This window comes from Poecilia reticulata, chromosome 17 (assembly GCF_904066995.2).
Source record: "Poecilia reticulata chromosome 17, P_reticulata-male-v2, whole genome shotgun sequence".
Lineage (NCBI taxonomy): Eukaryota > Metazoa > Chordata > Actinopteri > Cyprinodontiformes > Poeciliidae > Poecilia > Poecilia reticulata.
Window position 1 is genome coordinate 17012984 of NC_088846.1, and position 27283 is coordinate 17040266.

The following is a 27283-nucleotide window of genomic DNA, read 5'->3' on the forward strand; positions in this document are numbered from 1 at the left end:
GATGTCCACAAATCTTTTTTTTTCTCTCAAATTCATGTCAAGACTCCAGCGCTTTGCTGCAAATCAAGAAGTATTTTTTTAAAGAGTGAAATGAATATTTCACTCTTTAAAAAAAATGATATACATTTTGTTAATAAGACTGCAAAGCTGTAGGCTATGAATTTAAATCTTACTGTCAGTTCTTAGGCATAATGTCACAGAGATATTTAAACATTAAATTTCAGTCTTTTACCATTTATCAAAAGTTACTGTTCAGTAGCTTAAACTTTAACTCGGTATGCAAGAAGAGTCGTACACCCCTTGAAATTACTTTTAGGACTGTTAAGGTGTAACATTTACCATAATAGAAAGGTCAACATGCCTTTTGGGGAAAAAAGTGCTTTTTAGTTTTCCTATTTGATGTTTCTTTTTTCTTAAAAAAAGAAAACAGAAAAAGTTAATCCATGTGTTCATATTGTCCATCCATTCATTACATAGTGCTATATAAAGTGATTTCTTGGAAAGCTTGTTCTGATTTTGCATTTAAAACCATTATTAAATGTGTCCCAAGGTATGCTTTAAATTAAGCCAGTCCGAAACTCATCTCACTTCCTTATCATTGATGCAATATATATATATATATATATATATATATATATATATATATATATATATATATATATATATAGTATATATAAGTGTATGTTTAATGTATGACATGCTTCGAACCTTACCCCGCAGTCTTGCGAAAGCCACTGAGCTCCAGCACAGTGATGTACAGCACTCCCAAAAGGAGCATCAACACCATCTTTGGCAACCAGGATACTCGCAGGAAAAGCGCTAATGTGAGGGTGCCCACTACACAGGAAAGAAAAGCATAGCGGGCCCCATCACAGGGCAGCTCGGCCATGGTCCGGTTGGCTCCCCTGTCCACATCAATGATGATAATGGAACTGTTTGTATTGGCACTTCCCCACATCCAGGGCATACAACCCACCTATGAATAGAGACAAAGAATGCATAAATATACTCAGTATGAGAGTTATACTTGAGAACATTATTCTAAACTGCATTTGCTATCAATACTGTCTGCACTTTGCATAAGAAATATCAAATGAAAAGCAACATAAATCTAAGAATGCAAGCAGTTTCACTTTTAAAAACAGGTAAATGTAGCTTGTCCATGTCTAGCTGACGTAAGCAAGGCATTTCTTGAAAGAAACACTAAAGAGCAGCTTATATTTCTCTAAAACATATAAAAGAAAAAAAAAACCTGAAACAACCTGAGCTTTAATGTCACATTTTGAATATTCATTTAGGGACTTACAACACAAGCCTGAGCCACAGCGTAGATTAAAAGCACTATAAGAAGACAGAGAGCAGTTCGAATCTGAATGGTCAGGCACCCTGGAAAACACTGAATGTAAGAGAAAGAAAAGACAGATATTAAATCATCACCAGAGACCAGCATGCCTATATTTTATACGCTGCTATTAATGTTCATCAAGAAAAAAAAGAAAAACTAAGCTGATAGGGCATATTATATAATAGAACAGTTAGAAAATATTAAAAAAGAACTTAAACTAATAATTAACAGGACAATTACAGCTGCAAGTGTTTAGTGCATGTCTGTATTTGCTTTGCACACCTAGATACAGTTTAGAAAAGCACACTTCCTTTTAATCCATTTCATAATTATGCTGTATTTGAGTTGGTTTAAGACACATAATCTTAGTAATATACACTGAGATTTAAAGATTGTAAACTTGCAAAAAAAGTATTAAAAATCAACAGGTATAATAAAACAAAACACATATGCAAAGCACAATAAATACATAAATAATATTTAAAATGACAGTTTTGTAAATTCCTGATAACAGAAGACAATCAGTATATTAGAAAGAAGTGTGCAAAAAAATGTAAATAAGCTACATAAAAGCTAAAACAGGATCTGTGCTTACCTGTACTCTTGTGATATGCAGGTACATAATACAAGCTACAAGGAAACAGATGCAGAAGACGAGAAGCACAAGTACAACTGTGCCCCTGAATTCAATGAAAAACAAACAAACAAAAACACAGATGAGTAAAATAAGTTAATGATGTTTAGAGAATTAAAAAAAAGAAATTCATGAGAAGAACAAATATTATCTGATGAACATACTGCGGTATGATGAGAAGATAAACAATTCCAAACAAGGCCGCTAGGATCAGAGAGAGAACCACTGCGCTGGTGAAGTACTCATCAGGAACCTGGTGGTACTAATGTAACAGAGTGGACAGGATTAAATGACTGAAGTTAGAAAAAAAAATGTTTCTAATATAGGAATAAATGATTTACAACGTATTTTTGAATTTATGTTTTTGTTTAATTAAATTAATGCATTTAATTTCAGGTAGAAGCTTTTTAGGACACAACTTGTTAGGGTATAAATACATAATTATTTCCCCATGAAATAGTTTAATCTTCATTTATATATATATATATATATATATATATATATATATATATATATATATATATATATATATATATATATATATATATATATATATATATATATATTTTTTTTTTTTTTTTTTTTTCATGTTTTCTCTTAGAAATATGAGAATAACTAAAATTTAAGTAACCTGAAAAAAACATATTTTCAGAACTTTCAGATTCCCTGGAAAACTAAAGTCAGCTTTTGATAATAACAAAATTATATATCTTTATTGGAAACAAGATATCAAGACACAAACAGAGGCTCTAGGGCTCTATTAATTCTCAATCTAGGTAGTATGTCGTATGCCTCACCCTCTGCTCCCGCTCAGAGCACTTATACATGAGTGTGAGGAAGTTGAGGTCTGCTGTGTCGGACTCCGTTTGGCGGGCCTCAATCAGCCGGCCAATGTAGCGGTTGACCCTGGTTCTCGGACTGCTCTGGATCAAGTTAGCCTGGTTAGCATTGGAGCGGTTCCTCAGCTTTTGTGGAGCTGTTCGCATGGCCCTCCGCTGGAATGAAGCCAAAACAAACACACAAAAAAAATCATTTAACAAATACACTGCTGCACTGTTTATTCTACCCAGTGCTTCGTTTTTATCATATTAAAAACAGAGATAAATAAGAATCAAGAGTAAATAAGAGCAGCTGATTGTACTTTAAAATGAGAACATTGATACTTAAGTTTATCATAAAAAGCAGCAATATAAGAGTATTAGCAGTCAGAGGATTTTAGAGAACATTTTGCATTGAACCAAAGTCAAAGACTAATGTGTCTGTTGTGCTGCAGAAGGTTTGTCAGGATCTAAAAATGCATGCTTTCCAATCAGAATATACTGATTGGGGTGTTTAAATGACACATTTTTATTCCGATCGGTCGTTTATTTCAATTACTTCTGTCCATTTAAAAGTACCTTGATTGTGGTAACGTACATTTTATCCACACCTGCCCTGTGGCAGACTGACAGGAGTGAGGCTGCTGTGTCCTGTTTATGTGTAAAAATGCCAGACCAGATCTAGCAATGAGGTGTAAGAATGAGGTGGACAGCAAGTTAAATGGCTAATTCTTTTCAAATGCATCACATTTAAACTTTCCTGCTATGCGTTGTACAATCATTGCATTTCTTTTTAGCAATTTTCAGACTACAACTGACAGAAATGAAGTACTTATGACATAAAATAATTGATAAGTTTCATTAAACATACACTCATATATCTCAATTTTATTGAAATAATTATTGATGTAGAACAATGAAATAAAAAAAAATGTTATTGTGAAAAATTCAACAATAAGTCAACCCAAAGCAGTTTTCTCACCTTATCGCCATCCTCGCAGTTCATGACATTGGAGAACGGAATCTCAGCCTTGAACATCTTCCTGCAGTGCATGAGTTGCACCAGTAAGTAGCAAACGGTTTTGAACTTCATCTTTTTGGCAGGCTTTATATCTGAAAGAATCAACCCTGGGAATATCTGTCACCAGAATGAGAACAAGGATTAAGTCACAAAACCCTGCAGTAAAATCTTGACTATGTGCAAGTCTTTGACTAGAACTCATACACAACACACAGAGCATACAGACACACATGCAATCTTTATCACAGAGCTTAGAAGTGGCTAAACTGAGTCAGTCTAATCCCATAGGACCTCTTTTTAATTTCAGGACAATTGACATCAAACCTGTTTTAGAAAATCTGAAAAACATTAAGTGTACATTAAAGGGTTTGAGAAAGCGCTACCGGGATTTGCAACATAATCTATATGCTTTGTTTGAGATCCGTCCCTGCAGTAAGCGGCGGCCTATCGAACACCACAGTTTGAGCATATCTTTGCCAGAGCCATTGCTTTTATGAAGCTAAGCCATTAGCTGCATTAATCAGATCAGTAAAGTCTCTTATATTGCAAAGAGAAGAAAAAAATACTGGGATATGAAGCCGTGAGCCTGCATGCAAGCCTTATCTTTCAAAAACAAAATTGGCTGACAGAAATAATGAAGAAAGTAGAATGACACACTGAAGCCGAAAAAAGGGGAGAGTTGAACAGAGAATTGAAATTCCCTGCTTGTGGCACATCTGCTGGAGTTATGTGTATTTCTCTTTAAGTTTGTCCAAGTGTGCAAATTTGAGATGATAGATGCCACTGGCCGTGTTTCTTTTCTTTATAATCTAGCAAACAGCTTTACATGAATCGAAACTAACACATGTACTGAGAAAACCCTAGTTCAAGTTGAAGTGCACTAGTTTGTAGATCTTGGCACAGCAACAATGACAGCTGAAGTTCCACTGTGCCCTGACATAGTGCGCATGCTTTTCTAAGCTATTTTGGAGGTTCTAAATGTTTATCACTAAAAACATGGCCTCAATAATAGGTCATAGTAAAACGAAACATGCAGCGTACAATATTAATCGGTCATTCCAAATAGAAAATACCTTCCGTCGGTGAGATGGCACAATAAAGAAAGTTTCTATTTCATGCTTCTGGAGAAAGGCGTTCCTTTCATGGCCATTTCCAGGCTCTACCTCGTAGTCTCCATTTAGGCACTCAAGTGTTGATCTGGTGATGTGAACTTTCCTGCAATGCAAACAAGGTTTAACATAATTAACATAAATGAGGCAACTCTGAAAAAAAATTACACTCAAAAGCAGAGAGAAATTCTTAAAATCTATCCATCTATCAAGTCATTATCTTGTGCTTAATCTGGGGTCGGGTTGTGGGAGCAGCAGCCTGCGCTGAGAGACCAAGATTTCCCTGTTCTCATCCACCAACACTGTCCCTTCCCTTCAGTATGTCCTGTTTCTTCCTCTGGGTCTCCCTCCAGAGGGATGTGCCCAGAGGAGACATCTGAGAGGTAGCCCAAGTGTTAAAATTACTCAATTTCTTGTTGAAATAAGAGTTAAATTAACACCAATTCTGATAAGGACAAAATAGACTCGGCATAGTGTTTGTTTAATTCTGCAGAATAGGAGAGGAAAATAGGGGATAACCCCTATTTATATTCACTAGATACTGTTTTCTGCACCAAAGTAAAACAAATAAATAAATCTATGCCACTAACTTAGCAATTCTAATTCTGACTAAACCTTTAAAGGCTTCTACATATAAACACTTGTCAGTATTTTTATCTAAAAGTGTACTAACCCTGGGAGTCCTCCAGCTTCCATCACATTGGCCAGCGTCACATCATTTGACCAGACATCATACTGCCATTTCCTGAGCCCCAGTACTCCACACAGCACTCGACCAGTGTGCAGACCGACACGCATGTTAAGGTTGACTTCTGTAGCCTCTGCAACTGACCTGCGGGACCATGCATAAAATGATTTGGGTGAAAATGTCATAGAAAAGTACATATGGTACTGTAAATATAAAGCATATATAAGAACTATATATATATATATATATATATATATATATATATATATATATATATATATATATATATATATATATATATATATATATATATAGTAAAAGTACAAGACAATAAAGTTTTAATGATGGATTGCACTGTTTCACAACTGCTCTTTTTTTTTTTTTTTGAAAATGGAAGAGCCGGACCCTTCTCCACAATTTAAAACCTGAACAAACATATCATAAGTAATTATTTGAAATCACAGCACTTCTGTCGTCATCTTTTATCCATATGAGGCAGCGTGAAAATGGGTCTACTCATCATATCTGATGTCTCTTATGATGAAAAATAAAAAGTGATGATTCCTTTGACAAGTAGGCTACGTGAAAAAGATAATTTTATTTTTCTCCCAAAATATATTGTAAGTTCTTGCGCAAAGATGCATCCACTGACCCACAAGACAGTTTTCTAGCTCATTATTGCGAGATGTGTCTATTAATATTTGAGCTATGTCTACAACAACTGCTGTTTTAATTAATAGCGCCTCCATCTTGTGCAAGAAATTTTATGAGCACATGCTTCAATCAAACCACCTTGTAAAAGCAATGTAGAAAATCTTGACTTACTATAAGTAAGCACAACCTAATAGTGATCAATCTTCTCTAAAAATATACTACCACCACTCAAAGAGGATAAAGAAAATACTTGTCATTATCTGGTCTCAGAAACCAAATGAAAATCTCAAACATAACACACCTTGGGCAATTTTCTGCGTTACTGTTGGAGGACAAAATATGTCTAAATATTTCTGGCAGATTGTAAATACAGCAGATTTAACTCTGCCTCAATGTTTTTCCATCATTTGGGTCCTAATCTATCTCCCAAACTAGACAAAAGTAACGTTGCCTATGCCCTTTCCCTAAAAAAAATCAAATTAAACAGTAAAACATGTCTCATATTGTTCTTCCCACTCATAGTGTGTAAACAGATTAAATCAGAGACTAAGGGAAACTCACGTTATAGTGTCGATCATGTCCAAACCCATTTCAACACAGCAGTGAGCATGGTCAGTCTTAGGTTGAGTCAGCCCTGACACGCAGTAGTAACAGTCCCCCAGTATCTTAATCCTGCGACAGTGGTTCTCCTATTAATCAAAAAGAGAGATTGAACAAGTTGACAAGTTGTTATCCGATATCAAAAAAGGAAAAAGGAAAAAGGATGTCTGTATGTGGTTCAGAGACATATTAGTTTCAGGCATTTCTTTTTTCGTTCTCCTTTCTTTTCTTTTTTTTAGTTCACCAAGAAATGTTCAATAATTCCCTTAAAGCATGGCTATTAAACTCTATTACATGTTTGGCATTGCTACAAACAACACAAATGTTAAATGTTACAGCTCTTCTGTCATGTTAAATTTTATTTTTTCAAGTTGTTGAAAAGTTGACAACATCATTCTCAGGTCAACATCCTCTTACCTTACAGTACCTCGGAAAGGTACAGCTTGACAGTTACTGTGCCACACAAACCAACCCAAAAAAATGAATGCATTTTCTAACAGACCAATAAAAAAATAATGCATAGCTGTGAAGTAGAGGGTAAATGAAACACGGTTTTTGACATTTATTTTGAAAAACCAAATTACTCCAAACTAAATTCCACTGCAAACATGTTCTTTCAGAAGTCACTGTATTATTACGTAGAATTCTCTTGTCATTCTCAATATGGATACAAATCCTCAGTGAAGGTTAACAAAGGCATGGTAGAGAACAGTAATGAACAAACAGAATCATGAAGACCATGATTCTGTTTGTTCAAACAGATCAAGAATAAAATTGTGTTACAGTTTAAAGCAGAATCAGCTTGAATAAAGTTTGACACAAAGTTTGTCCAGCCCGATGATTTAAACCAATGTACTCTGCTTTGTTTTGTATAAAAGGATACGCTCTTAAGAGAACTTCCCCCATCACTTAAAAATGGTTTAACTGCACAGTTCACAGCTTACATATACATTGTTGTTTAGCGGCTTCTCTTGGGCTGACATGTATATTTCCTAATCTATTACCTAATAAACACTTTTTTAGACGTTTAAATTGCACTGCCACTAACAGCTCCCACGATATGATGGATCTGTCTCACTTTAGGGAATAAGGTGAGTCACTCACTCTTTGGAACAATAAGCAGCAGCGTGGAAAGATGGCTTACAAATATAGCCTTTCATTAGAGGATATTAACAACAGACATTCATTTTACCAGGGAGACCAGGTTACCGTGGGCGCCTCCTCATAACCCTTCATTGTTTCCATTAAGGTAATGGGATTGCTGCCCATGCATGTGTAGAGCACAAAGACTCATAATTATGCACACTGGTGGGTACGAGACAGGATGGACACTCTATTTTTAACACAGAAACCATGTGAGTTTCAGTAGAGCTGGAGAGTTAGAGGTTGTTCCACGTCTCGGAAGACTTACCTGCTGTGAAAAGGAGGAAGCATTTATTCTTAGACATTAACCTACAAAACCTGAATGTACATCACGGAAAACTCTCCGGCTGCCCACGCTGCAAGACAAATAATCAATGCTAAATTCAAATGAAGTTCTTGCAAAGAATGATAATTCCAAATTAGCTGAAGACATACAGAGGCTGATCTTCCAAGATCTCTCACCTCTGGTGAACTTTTTTTTCTTTTTTTTTTTTTGCCACAATCTGCATGTGAAACGATTGTGATTGGTCAGAACTTTGTGGGTGTGTCTGTATATGTGGAAAAGCGGGTAATATCTGGTTGCGCAGAGAGAGGCAATGGAGTGAAGCTATCCAGAGGTAGCAGCTGATCTCTGGTGTAAACAACAGGAGCTTGGCCAATGTGTCCAAACAAAATGGCATAAAAAAGAAAAATAACATAGCAGTCCAAAAGAAATTCTGCTCCATTGTGAACAAAAGAGTAGGGAGCACAGAACAACATAACAAATGTAGAAATAGACTAAAAACACAAGGAAAAACTGAGGAATTAGCTGAGAGCTACTGAAACAGGCTGCCAAGCTTGTGTGGCTTTGGTGTGGAGAAGCTGAAAGCTTAAATTCAATTTCCATCTCAACTTTTGTTAAGATGTTTGTATCACAACAGTTTGTGACCACACAAATCTACAGAGCGTACAATTTCTTTTGTTGTATTAGTTTTCTTATCTTGTTTTTAATTTGTATATATGTTTTTAACGTGTCCTTTACCTCTTTTTAAATAATGAGTTCTTTGTTTGAAAGTGTTTTATATATGGTTATGATTATTAAAATCAAGATTATTATCATTATTGCTCCCTTTATATACAGTGCTTTATTTTAAATTAGCCTCTGACATATGGTTGCCTCTCTATTCTTATTGAACCAACTGGAAGAATCTAGCTACTAAACAACTAGATGATTCTAATTAACATGTTTTTTTTCTTTATAAATATTTCTTTCTTTAACAACATATTTCAAGTATGCTTGTTTTTTTTTGTTTTTTTGTTGTTGCTGTTATTAGAGAGCAGGCTTTCTCCCCTTGGGGTAACTTGGGGTTGGGGTTGTGCAGAAACAGATGGTGTGTTGGTGAGGCATGGCGATGCTACAGGAAGCAGGGAAAGCCCTTCTACTTAAAGAGTCTCCTACACTGTACTTTTCCTTTTGCTAATCTGCTGTGTGAGGCTTTAGAAGCTGATTCAGACTCAAGCAGGATTACCACCGTCATGTGACTGCAGCACTGTGAGCAGTCTGGGTGGTCATAGCCATAAGCAGATAGAGAGAGAGAAAAAAAAAAAGCTTTAGAGTGTAACCCCTATTCACAGTTTCATTTGAAAAGGAAAATCTAAAAAGCCATTTTGTTAGAATTATCTTTAATAAATTGGTTGCTACCATTATAATATTTGGGGAAGCAGTGTGGAGAACATTTGACATTTGAGGCAGTTATCATTAATTTGGACATTATATGTTGGTGTATATCTCTTAAAGGCTGTTTCAGACCAGCAAGTCCCTGTCTTTATTTTGCAACCTTGGCAACTTTCAACAATATGGATAATTGTTTATAGCTAGTTTTCACCTTTATCTTTAATGATGGTTAAACAAGGTTAAAGTTTTGGCTGTTTTGTTTTTCTCTGTCTTCAACAAAATTTTCATCTTGCCTCATAGTTAAGAAGGTGGGTGAAGTCTGGCTACCAGAGCAGATATTCTGACTAATATTTGGATATCAGTCCAATTTTATTCTACAATCCAACTAGATTATAGAATAACAGTCTAGAGTATCAGGCTGTTATACCTGTGCACACATTCACACACTGATGGTAGTAAGCTACATTGTAGCCACCAGAGAGGCTGACATACAATCGGCACCGCCAGAGCCTCTGACCACCAGCAGGTGAGGCAGGAGAAGTGTCTTGTCCAAGCACACAACAACTGAGGCAGTTCAAACCGGCAAATGTATGTATGTATGTATGTATCCACTGGTAATACACATTGCTGTTACTGCCATGGCAACACTGCGACTAACTGTTTTTTGTTTTTTTTTTCTATTGTAGATAACAGAAATTTGGTAGCGTTGCACATTTTTGTTTTCGTAGTGATACTGTGAATCAGCGATAAATGCTTAAGGTTATCTTCCAAGGTTATCGAATCTCATACTGGCCCATGTCTTGTGCACGCTTAAAAATAGAAAGGGACAAACAAGGCAAATACCAAGGCATTAATGCAGGGAGGAGGAACATTCAATAAATGATAATGAAGAAAAATATGAGCCAGCTGAGGGTAGCAGTTCATTTCCTCTAAGTTCCCAAAGGGGAGAGTGGAACACATTGTGCTTTGCTTTTGATACAGCAGCACAGATGACTGCTGTGCTGATAGTGCTGAAGGTAAGGGCTTCCTCTGCAACAACTTGGAAGAAATGCTTGCTATCGGTCTGCAAATTTATGCAGTGTTTAATAACAGCAAGAGACACTACCAAATAAGTAATTACATTTTGTTTTTTTTGTTGTTTTTTTGCTTTCACGCAATTTGGCAACTTTAACTGGCTTGTTCTTTCTTGTGTTTCATGTTAACATTATTTGATCATTTATAAAAAGTTTTTTTTTTTTTGCAATAATGAAAGTTAGGGTTGTAGGATATTAGTAAAAGGGTTTTTAACAGAAGACAGAGACATTTTCTTATAACATTCCTCCATCTCCAGTAAAAAGTGTTCTTCACTGGTTTTCACCATCTATTTTATAGCAAATGAAAAATCTATCAACACTTCCTTGTCTCACTCCACTGTAGCGGGTTGGAGCGAGTGGGTGAGATATGTGAAGGAAACCTTGATATATTAACAGATATGGCAAATAACAAATGCTTGGTGTGCCAAAACTGCTTCATTTCTAAGGATGGCACTGGCTTTTTGGACAGCTGATATGATTCATAAAAAAAAAAAAAAAGAAGAAGAAAAAACACTGTTTTCTTGGACTGACATATAGAAAATGGCAATATATTTTTGAGAAGTTGGTAATATATTCATTGACACTAAGATGCTGAACATTTTTGTATGAATTTGCCAACAATAATTCAGTTTGGAAGAAAAAGTTGTTTTGCAAATGAATTGGGATGCTGTACAAAAGTATAATTCACAACAACAGATTGAGATTGCAAATCATTTGAGCAATAGAAAAAGATTAAAGGATGAGGGAAGGGAATATTTTTTGCTTTCTTTATATTTATTTTATGCACAAATAAAATCAGAACTATACATACACAGCGTAAAGAGACTGTCTTTGTTCTCACTGTCTGAAGTTCAATCAGACCAAATGTTTTCTATTTCAGGTCAGTGTGGGTTTCCAAAATAACCCAAATGTCAGGATAACAAGAGAGAAGGGATCGTTCAGATAATTTCTATGTCCTTCTTTAAGATCATTGGTTTGTGCTCACCAAGATTTCTTTGTCTTAAAGACCTTAAGAAGTTGAAAACCAGGAACAGCTTGGCATCATCAACAGCAGCCCGGAGAAAAATGGCATCTGATAAGGATGTAAGTGAACAAAGGAATATTTATGAACTTCTGAAGATATGGACGACGAAGAAGAGAGTAAGCTGAGCCACTGAAGGAAGAAACTAAAACCAGTAAACTGAAACATACAATACACAGAAATAGACTGAAGCATATAATGCTAAATGACCAAAATTACAGGTTGTGTCACGGGTTGAATTACAAGAGGCTGATGGAAACCATAGCTGCTGTAAAGTTCAGGTGGGAGAATCTCTTGAAAGGAGAACTATTGCTCTACAAATCTAGCTTGTCTGGAGGAGTAGCAAGAGTTGTAGTTTTCAGTTTTCCACAAGCCACATAAAAGTATGTATGCACAAAATATGTGTCCCTTTTCTCCCACTTCACAACTAATGGCTGCTTTGTGTTGTTTCATCACATAAAATACAAATGATACATTGGACTTTATGGTTGAAAACATCCAAGGAGTATGAATACAGTTAGCTTTGTCTATATGTCAGAGGAAATATTTAATTGAACAGTTTCTTTCTTCGTAAAATACACAACCTTTCGACAAATAGAGACTTGTATTGTATGATGAGAGCTTCAAAACAAAAGTCCAAGCTCGGACTCCACATATTCCATGCATCAAATGAGATTCTGGCACAGGTTGCTTAGTATTTAGGAAGGTTGAGAAAAAACCTTGATCAAAATTGTTAAATGATCCTTTTGTCACCTGAGAATGATTTGGTTGTTTTGATTGTATTTTCCCATCGATAGAAAAAAAATCTGAATTTTGACCAACATTCGGTGGCTCTAATCCTCATTCATATTTTTCACATTAAAACAAATTTGAATACAAAAATATATTAATCTTATTCATTTATCTGTAGTTTTGAATCTATTAAATGGAAAATGTCTCCGACACAATACTCCTTCTTTTGGCAGAAATGAGCAATAAGATTAACTCTCAGTGGTGTCAAGCATTTCCCTTTAATTGCAAGCACATTACACAAATTAATTTGTGAAAACAATTAAATGGTATGCTACCTGAGAATGTTATATTTAGCGTGTCTGTGGAAAAGCTGGCTCCGGTCATATTGGGCTAAATTTGCTTTGTGTGACGAACGATGTTAGCTCAGGGTGCCTCACGCTACATTTACTGAAAAACAAACTCATTGTCAGGGTGCTTTTTCTTAGAGGCATTTATCCTACTTACTCTGCTGTCAAGGATCCAAGCTGGCTTATTTGTTTTGGGTTTTGCTTCAGACTACAGTTTTAAGTACGCAGACGTCTGTGGGGAAACAGCAGGATTGGTGAATGATTCTTGCATCTGCTCATGAGACAAACAAGGCAAGTTTATTTGGCTGTGCATAAGTCCAGGTTTTGCTTTCTGGAAGGCAGCTGTCACCATGTGGACAGTGAAAACTTCCTGTCCTTAAATTAAGAGCAATGAAACTACGGCTAAAACCAGATATTGAGATACACAAGTTGTTTCCTCCCCATCACTTAGACTAAACTTTACCTTTTTAACGTTTATTTGAAATACCAAAGGGTTACAGAAAATATTTATTCTGTTTTCAGGTCAGAATGTGAGAAAAAGGGTTATGTGTCTATTCATGCAAAGTGTGTATATATAAAGTTTTGCCTGTGTATTTGTTCCACTATCTTAGCAGACTTACGATGTTTTCATATAAATATACTTGCCTCTATGTTGTTTTTAACTAATGAAATCATTACCAAAGCACTTTTTCTTGTCCTGATAGTTTTACGTCAAATAATTCATCCAAATGATTATACATACTTCACCAACGTTTTGTTAAAGTAGGAGAGAAAGCTTTTTCTTCAAAGTTTTTTATATTTGAAGTAAAACCAGATTTTACTTCAGGTCCTGCTGAAGCATCTAAAGTGCAGCATGCTTATTGGGAAATATTCTGTGAGCTTTCACAGCCATATATGAGGAAACTAAAACAAATCTCTCACTTGCGAAGAAAGTGAGAGACAGTAGATAAATCCATCATTGAGCCATTCTAAAAATGGAAACATGAAAAGCAAAGAGAGTGCAGAGAACCACAGGGCTTAAAAGACACAGTTGAAGGAAGTAGGCTGCTGCATGTCAATCAAAAAGCTGAGAAACAAGGAGCGGAGGAGTCTGAAAGCTGTGATGCAGGGAGGTGTTGCAAGAGGAGAGAAAAGAGGGACAAGAATAAAAAGCTTTGTGAAACTCCGCCAGGGAAATAGCAATGGTATACTGTGTGCACGAACACACCAAGGCTCGTCTAGTACAGAGCTATTAATGTTACATAGCGCACCGGACAGACTGTTTGAAACACAACCAGCTTGAAGTGTTTATAGAGAGAGGCGGGGGTAGGGGCGGGGGTTCCCATAAAAAACAACTGGTGTGAAAAATTACATTTATGTCTTTAAAATACATTTAAAAAAATCACATCCACATATGATTAAAAGAGTGGATTTCTACATAAATGATCACATAGCTAAACCCAAATGTGAATGAGTGAAGCACATTCTATGAAATATTAAGTTCTGTTGTGCATATGCACTGCGTTTCTCTTGTGTGATGCTCCTCCATATAATGTTCCTTTTAATAATCAGAATATCATTGAACAGTATATGCATTAATTCAACTGACAGTGTGGAACATGTATGTTACATGGGTTCACTGCACACAGAGAGATGTAGTTCAAGCATTGTTATTATTAATTTTCATGATCATGGCCTACAGCTAATAAAAAGTCAAAACTCAGTTTCATATGGATATTATATAAGACCATTTTTAAAAAGCTATTTAATAGAAAAATGTCAGCCTGTTGCAAACTACGTGCATGTCGGGTTTCACTTTCTGACTTCAAGTCCTAAATAAATAATAAGTCCTAAAATAAATTTACTTTTTCAAAATGATTGTAATTTGCCTGAAAAGGGTACGTTGGGATGAAAAGCATATATATTACAGTATGTTTTACAGTTAGATAGTTAGTTAATTTTGCAAGCTTGTGAAAGAGTGAACAAGCTTGAGTATCTTCTACGTTGATCAGAAAATAAAGCCATGTCTGAAAAGTCAAACATTCTGCACGAATCAGTTCTGACAAAGCAACTTCACTGCACACATAGCTAAACCCTATGCTAAACCCGAAGTATGAGATTAAGTGACAATATGGTATATTTAAGTAACAATATGGTATATTTCAACATATCCCAAAAACTAAGAGAAGTTTAGATGTGGTAATTCTTGTTAAAACTGCTGGAGTTAGGTTTTGTAGCATTCAAGTAAAAGATAACCTCACACTGTACTTTCAGACCACTTGCTCCAAAGGTAGGCTGCTACATGTTGCAATTTTGAGGTCAGATTGAGTCCCGTAGAATGCATTGTAGATGCTTAATATGCATTTTTAAGCATAGTGCTTAAAATGTGTTTCAAACACAGTATTACACTGTATTAGTGTAATTAGTTATCAATCCAAGTATTTCCTCTTATGTCTTCATACTCCTAGGCTGTGTAGTGATTTCAGTAAAAACAACAACATATACCTAATTGACTTCAAAAAATGCAAGAGGACGCAAAGTCAAGTGTGAGGAGATCTAAGTAACAACAGGTTTTGCTGAGCAGCAACAAGAGCACAAAACAGCATGAGAGCTCTGGTGCCAACATTTGCACTGCCACACTTAGTCGAGCTTTTCTTTGTAGAAATGTGGTAACCAGACATAAAAGAGCAAGATGCATACCAGTGAACAGAGTCTGCACTGTATCTGTACCAATGAGCATCTTCTCATTTAAACTGTGTCACTACCAAACACAGAACATGCCTTTGAGAGGGCCTGTTAAGGAAACTAAATAGCATTGTACAAGAGATTTCATGAGAAAAGTTGTGGGTGAGCTTAAAGCATTAAGTTTTAAAACAGCTGTGCAAACACAGAGCAATGGTCAATCCATCAGCCAAAAATATGGTGCAACACGACTAATCTAAACCAAAATAAGGCAAGCATGTATGAAGACCATGGTGACGTTCAGGGAGCTGTAGAGATACAAAGCTCAGGTGGGAGAATCTGTTTATAAACTATTTGTTATGCACTCCATAAATTTGTCAAGCAGCAAAATCCAAACCCACAATGGAAAGGAAGTTATAAGAGGCATCTCAGCACCACAAGCCATGTCGGGAACTCAATAATAGAGGAAGAAGATTATTTGGTTAGATTAGACTTTTTGGCCAACATGTAATATGCTATGTCAGGCAGACAACTAAAACTGAACATCTAATGTAAACATGGAGGTGACTGTGATGCTGTGGGGGCTACCTTTCATTAACTGTGACAGGGGAAACTAGTCAGAGTGGATGGGAATATGGGTGACATGGCAATCCTAGAAGAATAACTGTTAGAGGCTGCGAAACACTTGAGATCGCGGCAGAGATTTAGATCAAAGCATATTTACTTGTTAGAAAGGGGCAGTAAAATCCCACTTTGAAACTCACAAGTACTTTGGCACCGAAAAGCTTCTTAAAACAAGTGAGAAACATGGAAATGGCACACTTGGATTGAAAGAGAAATTTACGCATGGTGCATTCAGTCCTAATTAGTTAAGAGCTGGCAGAGACAACATCAGAGCCTGAAGAGGTGTCAGTAATGAACCTGTACACTCTGGTGGCAGGAAAACGTGTCTAAATGCAAGCTAATGAAGCTTTGTGTGTCACTTTTCTAACATGGGGTGTGAGTTTGGAAGGAAATAGAAATATAATTATTTGTTAAGGCAACAATGTTTGTATTTTCTCCCTGTGCCAAGAAGGTAAAAAAAAAAAAAGATGGAGGATTTGTGTTAAGTCTTTCTGAATCACAAAAAAATATTTATCACGCTTTGATGTGGAGTTTGTGTCAACTTTGGGAAAAAAAAAAAGCAAGAAATTTACTGACCATCATTGTTTACAGGGGGAATGATGCTGAGGTTGGACTCAGGGCAAGAATTCAGATAATGCCTAGCTTAGATTCATTCATGTTAAAAAATGTAGAGAGAGAGAGAGGAGAAGAGCAGACTTGGTCTGCTACATCACCAGCACTACAGGAGAACACTGTGTTCCTGGCCCGCTTCCCATGCAGCTTGACAAGTCCAAAGAGTGGACAGGTGGTGTGGGGATGGTGCTGGAATCGTACCATGAGATGATGCCCAGTGGCCATGTGGCATCGCCCGCTCTTCGTATGGGACGAAAGAGAGTTTGCGTGCCCAAAGTGACCACGGCTATGAGTCACTGGCATTGCCACTTCCTGCCAAAGTGGATAAGAATGACTGTGGCTTTGGGTCAGGGCAAGTTTAATAGCTGGGGACAAGCCTTTCAGGACACTATAATGCTATAAGCTAGCTGCCAAGTCCTGGATACAGCCGTCTATTCAACTGTGCAACTAGTAGTATCAAAACAGCTTGGAAATCTAAAGATGCAACTGCCTTGTTTTAGTTTTTTTTTTTTTAAATAAAAGCGTAAAAAATTGCCTCTAAAGCTAAAGAAAACTGCAGCAGGAAGAAACCAAAATAGAGGTAAACCAATTTGTTTTTAAGGACCCAAAAGAAACAGCAAATAGCTACAACCCTGAGACAACTTATTCACAATTTATTACAAAAATAATGACATCAACAACTGACAACAAAACTCCTGTCTTTTTTAAGCTAGTCCTAAATTTGAACCTATAAACAAGCAAGTCAAAAATAGAAGCTCCAGACAGGGCCAAAGAAAACCCTTCAGTAAAAGCAACACAAAAAAAAGAGAAAAGAGGTTTGCTGCAATCCTGCAGATTAATGGATTTGACAAGGCCATGTGAACTGCAGGTTATGGAATCACATGGATGCTGTCTCAGCCCAATCCACATCTCAAAAATAAAAAAATAAAAATCTAATTATGAAAACCTCTGTGCTATTCTACTAAATGGGCTACAGTGGAAAACAAATTAAGAGCAGTACAAGTTTTTTTTTTGTTTAAAAAAAATTATCAGATGAGTTGTCAACACTGACCCATAACCCACAAAGTGAAATATTAACAGATTGGATTGCTAAAATATTTTCCTCGTCCATAATAAGAGCAACTAGAGATGAGTATAACTCATCTCCCCTGCTATCCGCTCTAGTCAGTTCATTCACACAAGAGAGGAGGCAAGCTTTAGCCATGGGTAAATCTGGCTGAGATTAAAGAGGTCTGTCAACTCTTCCTCAAATGAAGCACTGGATAATCATATTAGGCATCATATGGGCTTCCAATATTCACTGTGACATCATGCTAAGCTACAGGAGTGTGCCAATAGCCTGTGGCTAAAGAGAGCCACAAGCTCACATACATGCACGCACACGCACACACACATACAGTCATTGCTGTGTCAGAGTTTGGACAAAGCACTCTTTGCGCAGTGAGTGTTGCTTTGAATGCCAACAGTGACTATAATTGAGGGAATATGGCTTCAAGGAAGGGAGGCAGACTCACCGTGGCAAGCTCATCAAACTTTCCAAACAGCTCATTTAGCAGCTTAACCAGTTCCTGAGCTGTGCACTGAGAGGCCAGGCTGGTGAAGCCAACTATATCTGCAAAAAGAATGCTGCAACAGAGAAAGAGAGGGACAAACAAAGTCAGTATTGGTTATCTATAATAGGATCATACAGTATTAAAGAAATCAATCACTGTTCTTGACAGGAATAACAAAATTTTGAATTTTGCACATGGATCAGAGGGGGGGGAAAAAGACCCCAACATCCACATGGATAACCTTCAAAGAAATGGAAAAGAATGAAAAGAAAGGAGACAGACAGAATCAGTTTCATTCTCCAACTGACAGGCAGCGCATGCAGTCAAGCAGAGCAAATTTAAAAAAGCAGCAGGAGCATCTCATGGGGATCCGAGACATGGCCTGTTAGGAGCCGCAGCATAGTCATTCTAAGGCATCGTGCAACAGTAAAGGGGCTGTCGCTGTTTTCAAGGGAACTTTATTTTCAATCTTAGCAGGCTGCATGTAAGACTGAAGCTGACTTAGGATAAGGCTACGAATCAAAGTCCACAATCAAATGACAAATGTAGCACAAAGTAATCTTTGGTTCCACTAACAGCTTTTGGAAATAATTCAAAAATTTGTGCAAATTGAATTTTTTGGGGGGTTAATGTTATATAATTTGAGCTTTAATGCCCAATGTAAAAGCATTGTAGTCATGGTGACCTGACCTACAACACGCAGGATGTTCTCTCTGCAGCATGCCTCCATAATAGAAGTTCCAATATTTGTTCATTATTTATTGCCACATTCTGACAAGCTCTTACAGAGGACAAATCAACCATTCTGCTGCACAGGTTTCTCCTGCTGGCAGAAAATAGATCCTTCTGGATCATCTGCAAACAGCCCACTGGACAGCACACCAAAGAAAAAGTTAGGTGGGGAACAAACAGGTTTTTTGTTTCATAACTTTTATTTAACCATAATTAGCACACTGCGTGTTTTAGAGCTAAACATCTTCCTTCTGCCGTTGCACGGTTTCAACCAAGAAATAATGTTCTAAAACTATGCTGATGGGATAGTGATGACATGTTTTGCTTTTGAAACTCAAAACCTGGACCTAATCAGAAAAGATAAACAGGAAATAGAAAAATTGTCCAATTGCTGTACTACAATCAAACATTTCTCCTTTTTTTACATTTAGCATTGGTGAGAGCATGACCAACGTTTGATATTATATTTGTTTTATTAACTACATACAAACATTTTGGTTTCATGAAAGCATTTTTAAATCTAAATTTTTCAGGGTTATAAGTAATTTTGGGCCTTTGACTGAATTATTATTGATCAATCCCAGTATTTTTCCTCAAGCAATTTGCAACAGGCTTTTGCTATTCATAAAATTATAATTCTTAGTTTTCTTAAAAGTACGCTTAAATGTTCCATCTTCTTCTACTGAACCGAGTATTATCCATTATCTCCTTTTTAAGCTGAATGTATCATTACAGCCTTTTTTAAAGTTCATTCAAATCCATTTAATTAATAATGGTACAGCATGTCAGAAAACAAATCCACCTCCCTTCAGATGTGAAATGATGCTCTGAAACTGTCTGCTATATTGTGCTGGAGGACACGTTTTTCATTTTATCCTCTTAAATTACACGTTTCGTTGAAATAAATGTCAGAGCAACACATAAAGAAGTAAAACCCAAGCTGCTCTCGAAATCAAATCATCTTTACGTCTGGACAAAATCACATGCTGATAATTCGGGAACAGTTGAGACATCCAATTTGTTCCTTGGCCCAAAAACTGTGCTGTCCTCATTTATTCCTCGTGTTTTGTAACAAGGCAGAGGAGAAAGTTTCTAAAGGATTGGGCCTGAGTACTGTGTGCTAGTTGGTGGTGTGAAGGGGATTAGTCATAAAACTGTCCCAAACAACTTACACGTCTGCAGCTCTTGCACTGATTGCCGACTGTTACCTTCATGTGGGCTTGAGATTTCACAGCATGACAGAGTGCTGGATCTCTGAGAGAGAGCTGCTAAATGTCACTTTGTTGTCTCACAGATGTCACCATAATGAGGGGCAGTGGATTCAGTGTGTGTTAAATAGTTTATCCAACAACCATCTGTGGCTGTTAAAAATGTAGCGTATTAAGTACTATGTTTCTGTAAACACTTTGGGCCAACGTCATTGAAATTCTACAATGAGGTTACGGTGTTGATGTTGTAGGGTTGTGTTGTTTAACGCAACTGCAATATTGCATGGACATCGGGGGGCAGTTCCCCTGGATTGGCAGGCCGGGGTGGTGGTCCCCGTATTCATAAAAGGGACCGCAGTGTGTGTTCTAACCAGGCTTTTACATCTCCCTGGTAAGGTCTATTCAGGGATACTAGAGAGGAGGGTCTATCAGACAGTCAAACATTGGATTCAGGAAGAGCAGTGCGGTTTTTGTCCTGGTCGTGAAACACTGGACCAGCTCTATACCCCAGCAGGGTCCTGGAGGTTTCGTGGGAATTCGTCCAACTGGTCTAAATGTGATTTATGGACCTGGAAAAGGCATTCAACTGTGTTCCAAGCAAAAAATCACCGGGGTTACTCCAGCAGTGTGGGATACCAGGCCGTTTGATATGGGCTGTTAGGTCTCTGTATGAACGGCGTCAAAGTTTGGCCTGAATTGCCGGCAGAAAGTCGAGCTTGTTTCTGGTGAATGTTGGACTCCACCAACGTTGATCTTTGTCACCAATTCTGCTCATGAAGTTTATGGACAGAATTTCTATTCACGGCCATTGTGTTGTGGGGATCCATTTTAGTGGGTTTAGGATTGTGTCTCTGGTTTTTGTGGATGATGTGGTCTTATTGGCTTCATTTGGTCGTGATCTACAGCTTTCACTGAAGCGGTTTGCAGCCTAGTGTGAAGCAGCCAGGATGACGATCGGTGTCTCCAAATCCGAGGCCATTGTCTTCAGCCAGAAAAGAGTTTGGTGCCTTCTCCGGGTACATGCATCCTGCTCCAAGTATCTCAGGATCTTATTCATGAATGAGGGCAAAATGGAGCAGGAGATCGACAGACGGGTTTGTGCAGCATGTGCAGTGAAGTGGGCGCTGTATTTATCTGATGTGGTAAAGAGAGAGTCGAGTCAAGAAGCTTAGCTCCCAATTTACCAGTGCTATGTCCCTACACTCACCTATAGTCATGAGTTTTGAGTCATGACCGATAGAATGAGATCACAGATCCAAGTGGCCAGAATTAGTTTTCTCGATAGTGTGTCTGACCTCTCTCCCTTAGAAATAGGGTGAGAAGCTCAGTTACTGTATCTGGGGTTACGCAAAGTAGAGCTGCTACTCCGACACGTTGATAGGAGCCAGTCGACATGGCTCGGGCATCTAGTTAGGATGACTCATGGACAGATACCCAGTGAGGTGTTCCAGGCACATCCCACCAAGAGGAGACCCAGAGGACATGCTGGAGGGACTATGTTTCTCAGATGATCTGGGAACACCTTGGGATTCCCCCAGAGGAGCTGGACTAAGTGGCTGGGCCTCCCTACTTACCCCCACGACCCAACCCCTGGAAAGCAGAAGAATAATTTTCTGTTAGGGACACTTGTGATTCCATCACTAGCAGCAAGTTGTCCATGTCTTGCAGCAGCAAAGAAATCTGACAGAATGCAGTTTTTTCTCCAGTATTTTTCTTACTTTTCCATCAAGAAAAATGACAACTGATGCAAGTAAGTTATGTTGTTCTCGATTCTTTATTTTTTAGCTGGGTTAATTGTTAATGCAATCTTGGTGTAATTTTTATTAGGCACCCACTCAGCTTTACCACTGTTCGATATTTTTTTCCATTTATAGATAATGGCTCTCGCTGTGGCTTAGCAAAGTCCCAGTGGCTTAGAAATGATTTTGCAATCCTTTCCAAATTGATAAAAGTCATTGACTTTGTTTCTCAGCTCATTTCTTCCTTCTTTTTGATCATTGGTCTCGCTTTGCCAACTTTGTATTTTCAGTCCAAGTAGGTTGAACTTAAGTGATTTATGGATTCCACAGGTCTGAAAATAACCAAGGCTGGTTACGAGTAGTGGAACAAAAAACTGGATGGTTAATTACAGTTAATAGTAATTTAACAAAGAGAGTAATTATATTTTCACCTCAATTCAAGTTTCCTCATTTAAAAATGTTTTTTTCCATTTTTTTAGATTATCTTTGTCTGATAATTTTTTTTTTTTGATAATCTGAAACATTTAAGAATGACACAATCAACAAAGAAATCTGCAAGAGGGAAAATTTTTTCATGACTAATGAAAACAGTTTAGAAATATTTTTTGTTGTTTCTTGGTGAGATTTATGTGAAGTAGTCAAAGTAACAATAGATCCATGCTGCAAGGGAACAAAAGCCAAGGGCCAGTGATTATGGTAGGTATGCAACAATAGACACCAGCCAGGAATCAAAACAGGTGTGTTGCTTGTAAAACACTTTTAAATAAAAGAAGAAAGGTATAAAGTACAAGCAAAGAATTTGAGGCAATTCAAAGAAAGTGTCTTCTCACAGAAAGAAACAATCCATCTGATGAGATCCTTCTTAGATTCGCAATTCTGAACGAACTCCAGGCAACTTTTAAATTAGTAGGAAGCTATTTGAGATGCAGTCAATTATCAAATAAAGCAATACATGATGTGTGGTTTGCTTTGAGTTATTTAGTCATTGACTCAGAAAGAGATGGAATAATCCAACTTCCTACGCATCTCCTGTTGAGTTTTTGTCTCTCTCTCCAAACAGTGGCTAAAACATGGAATAAAGTCAGGATTATCACAAAATCTTCTTGCAGTGTGTTTTTATTTTATTTTAGAAGCTCTATATTAAGTATGTGCATTAAGTGTATACAGAACTAAAGTACATCCATCCATCCATTTTCTTACAACTTTGTCCCTACTGGGGTCAGGAGAGGTGCTGGTGCTGAAGCTGGAGTACCTGCCAGAGAACCCATGCATACACAGGGAGAACATGCAGAAAGGCCCCAGGACCTTCAAACATACCAAAGCTCATTTCTAGTCTGGGTTAACACTAACCTTTTATTAGTGGTAAAAATAAAATGCAATGGAAAAAGTCCTCAAAAACAGATTTCTCTGTTCCACATGTGCAGCAGTAATCCATTTTAATGTTGCTTAATCGAGAAGGTATTTAATTTATAAATATGACATGATTGGTGACAAATAGGACATACTGCCGTTACCAAAAGCTGCCCTGAAGTGATAGAACTTATATGTTTCAACCAGAAAACAGTTCTTCTGTAAATTTGTCACATTGTTCATTAAAACAAACGTCTTGCACAGATTATGCACTTTTTGAATGTTTTTTTATTTTTAATGCACCAAACAATTTCCTGCTCATTCAGAATAAGACTGAGTTTTCAGTCTTATCAGACCCTCAGAGTGAGAAATTTAAATTAAAACTCCAAAGGATTTTCTTCCCAAAAGAGTTTTACCTTTTTCCAAGTCAGATGGTTGAAAGAAAAGTCATGCTATTTTATGTTAAGTATAATTTTCTACTGCTGATAAGCCAGAAGGTTAGAAGGTAAAAAAAATTTACAGCCTTTAAAATATGTGAATAATAATTTGTTTTTCATTGCATAATATTTTGTAACACAACAGTGGCATAAAACGACTAAACTATTAGTGGATAGCTGATTAATTAGCTGCAACTAAGGTGTCAGTGTTAGTTATAAAATGAGTGCATACATTTTAGTCAAATTTTGCCAAAGAATCATTAATCAGTTCACAGATAATATGAAATAAGAAAATGTGCAAAAATGCCTATCATCATCTATCACGCTTTGTGAAGAGATTCTGACAGTTTTGAGCGACATACACACAAAAAAAAATTAAGACTAAAGAGACCACGCTAAAACTTTGGTTAAACTCAATTGGTTGTTGACACTTTATGAAAAATAACAATTTGACCATGACCAAGCAACTGTATTAAAAAAATACACCTGTCAGAAATAGGTCTATTGAGACCAAACTCAAGTATTTGATCTGAAAATTTTAATTGTCTGTTTAGCTCAGAGTCTAGTGTATCTTGACAACTTTTGCAAGGCAGTTGGAGAAAGTCAGTGAGTGTAAATGTGGGAGCTGACAGACTCCTACCAAAGAACACTGAATACTGGAGTTGAGCTTTGAGAAAATACCACTGTAAAAGTGGGGCTCACATTTTTCCTTCAAACCAATTTTCTTCGTTTTCAGTTAAACTATACAGGACAAATGTCACATCATTTGTAGAAAAAGTTGGCCTTTTTTTAATATCACAGTGTCATGATATTTTAAGAGAGGTGCAAAAAAACGAGAGACACTGTATATGTGACTTGCATGTTTTGGTACTGTAGCATTGGAGCACCGGTTGGAATTCTAAAGAAACTACAGACAAGGTGATGCCTCTTCCCAGGAGGTTCATAGTTATTCCTGTAAGACAGTGCAAGAGCTCATTCAGTACAGCTTCCAGCATAGAAACTGCAACGTGTTTACTTAGCTGCTCCTCTTGCAATCTAAGTTTCTTTGCTATAGAAAACGAAAGGCACATAATAAGAGCAAGAATCAGATTACATGAATGAACAGTAGGGATGCTGAAAATTGGATATGGAGCTAAAATAGATCAATATTTAACTGTCAAACGTTCATCTATGTGTGCGTTATTATGATTTGAATGATTTACAGTTACATGATGCCGAACTGGACCTTTAATCTTGCGGTGATTAGAATGTTACACCTGATATCGTCGGACAAACTGTGCCGCCACCACGGCCACACAGACACACACACACATTGACACACACCCACATTCATTCATCATTTCCTCTCCAGTGGCACTTATTTGAAGAGTTATTTGCCCAATTATGCAAATATCTTCTTTCCCGCTCCAGGAGGCATCGCTGTAGCTGCTCTGGCAGATGTGTTGTCAATTTAATCGCACAGTCAAAGATGCGAGCATGGAGCTCGGCTTCGGGGTTAGTGCTGGATGGGCCCTTCTGGAGATACAGTGTGGGCAGAGGATGTGCTGACGGCGAGTCAATAAAAGTACAATATGTTTGCAACAAAATTTGACTATATAACATGCTCTCTTTTTTTTTTTTTTTGAGTGGGCTTGTATGATTAATGAACTGCCAGTCAGTGACTCTGGTAGTTTATTTTTAATTGTTTTGATTTCATTTCAAAGCAAACCCACTCAGTGCAGTAAACTGTTTTTCGTAAATTTATTTTCAAGAACTATTTTATACAAGACAATGAAGTGGATGTAATGCTATGTTATTGTTTTTATGTGTGTGTGTGTGTGTGTGTGCGTGCGTGCGTGCGTGCGTGCGTGCGTATGTGCGTATGTGCGTGCGTGCGTGCGTGCGTGCGTGCGTGCGTGTGTGTGTGTGTGTGTGTGTGTTTTATGCATCTGAGACACTCAAACCTGGATGTGAATGTGGTAACGTATTAATCTGTATTAAGGTCATATTTGGGTGTATTACTTTTATAAAGTGGGGGGAAAAAAATTAATCGTTGTTTTGATGTTGAAAGTTACAGTAAGACAAAAAGTGATGAAAACCTTTTAATTTAGATGACGAGTAAAGCAAACTGAACATATCTCTTTACTTAAAAGAGCAAAGAACAAGAACAGGCTAGAGCTGGTTTGTTTTGTCATTGTATTAGAGTAAATTCATTTGTTAGAAGTGATAGACAAAAAGCATATTTGGCTACACTATTTTGGATGGCAACTACTATTTGTTTTTCTCAAAGATGTGTCGTATTTTACTTTTTAAAATAGAAATGGGAAGACATTTCACCACTTATGTTCATATACAGCAAGCTCTCAAACATTCCTGCCACAAAATGAAGAAACACAGAATCCAGTTAGAACTAAAAGACCACCCCAAGTTGAGTCGTGCCCTTTGTATGTCACCCCTAAAATCTGGCTTCAATGGAGTTCAAGGCAAAAGCAATCAGCGGTTCCCCAACAAGGTCTTTCTGTATTTAACCAGCGTGAGCACCCACAAGCACACGTACACATACCAAGAGAGTTATGCAACAAGAATCTAGTCTCCATTGCATTTAATCCCCTGTAGCAACTTAATCCCAGGGCTAAGCAAATTCTCCTCCTCAAGCCTCCCTGCTGCTGCTCTGAGAGCACAGAAGAAAGGAAGGAGGAAGAGCTGAAGATAAGACAAGACAAAACAATGAAATGCTGGAGCTGAAAGGGCAGATTTGACAATGAAGTCAGAGAAGCAGAGAGAAAAAGTGGAAGGAGGATAGAGAAAGTGTATCTTCCTGCAAGAAATTGACTTTTAGCTCTTCATCTGACAAAGGGTTAGAGGTCCGACACAACTGACAGAACAGCAGAACCTCATAGGAAAACTAAAGCAGAGGGTTGTAACAAAGTCCTGTGCTGAATACACATTATGAGATTATTTTATTTTATTTGGTCTGGGAAATTAATTTAGAGGCAAAAGATTGGACAAATAAATCACGTGGAGCTGATCATTTGCAACTTTGAAAACACTAAACAAACAAAAAAAAAACTGTTGAATCACTCCAAGATAATATTGCGTATTAGTTAGAACCAATTATCGTGCAGTGTTAATGTTTCTAGAGAATAACATCATGGTTTTGTGATGCATTAAAGTGTTGCTTCCGTCCAGGCAGCCGCAGAAAAATAGCAACAATAATAATTGCAATGGACTCCAGCCTGTCAACATGACTGATCAGATTATTTTGCAGATGGTGCTGTAATTTTAGAGGCTTTTGAAAGTGGGAGTCTTGCTAAAGAAACTTTTAAAGAAGATGTATTGTTTCAAAAATCACCATTAAGAGTGTGTGTGTGTGTGTGTACTAAAAAAGAAGAATTTACATTTTAAATAGAAATGCCAACAATTTTCACACCGTACCAGGTTATAGCCTAAAAAGAATTTCCATCCAGAATGCCCTGACACATCGTGATAAGAAAATGATTAAAAACAGTTAAGAATTAAGAAAGAATGATCAGTAAAATAAACAAAGTA

The 27283-nt window shown here is 37.1% G+C and overlaps 1 protein-coding gene across 2 annotated transcripts in view; it reads right to left on the reverse strand.

Moving 5' to 3' along the window:
- LOC103479636 (adenylate cyclase type 1-like) overlaps positions 1–27283 on the reverse strand; it is a 38557-nt gene that overhangs the window by 5288 nt on the left and 5986 nt on the right. For both annotated transcript variants that reach the window (XM_081598747.1, XM_081598746.1), the window contains exons 4-13: positions 18251–18362; positions 6831–6958; positions 5601–5759; positions 4892–5033; positions 3780–3935; positions 2777–2974; positions 2144–2241; positions 1941–2025; positions 1307–1396; positions 714–976 (exon numbers count right to left, since the gene is read on the reverse strand). In XM_081598747.1, coding sequence (XP_081454873.1) covers positions 714–976; positions 1307–1396; positions 1941–2025; positions 2144–2241; positions 2777–2974; positions 3780–3935; positions 4892–5033; positions 5601–5759; positions 6831–6958; positions 18251–18362 — 1431 coding nt within the window. The remainder of the gene's footprint in view (positions 1–713; positions 977–1306; positions 1397–1940; positions 2026–2143; positions 2242–2776; positions 2975–3779; positions 3936–4891; positions 5034–5600; positions 5760–6830; positions 6959–18250; positions 18363–27283) is intronic.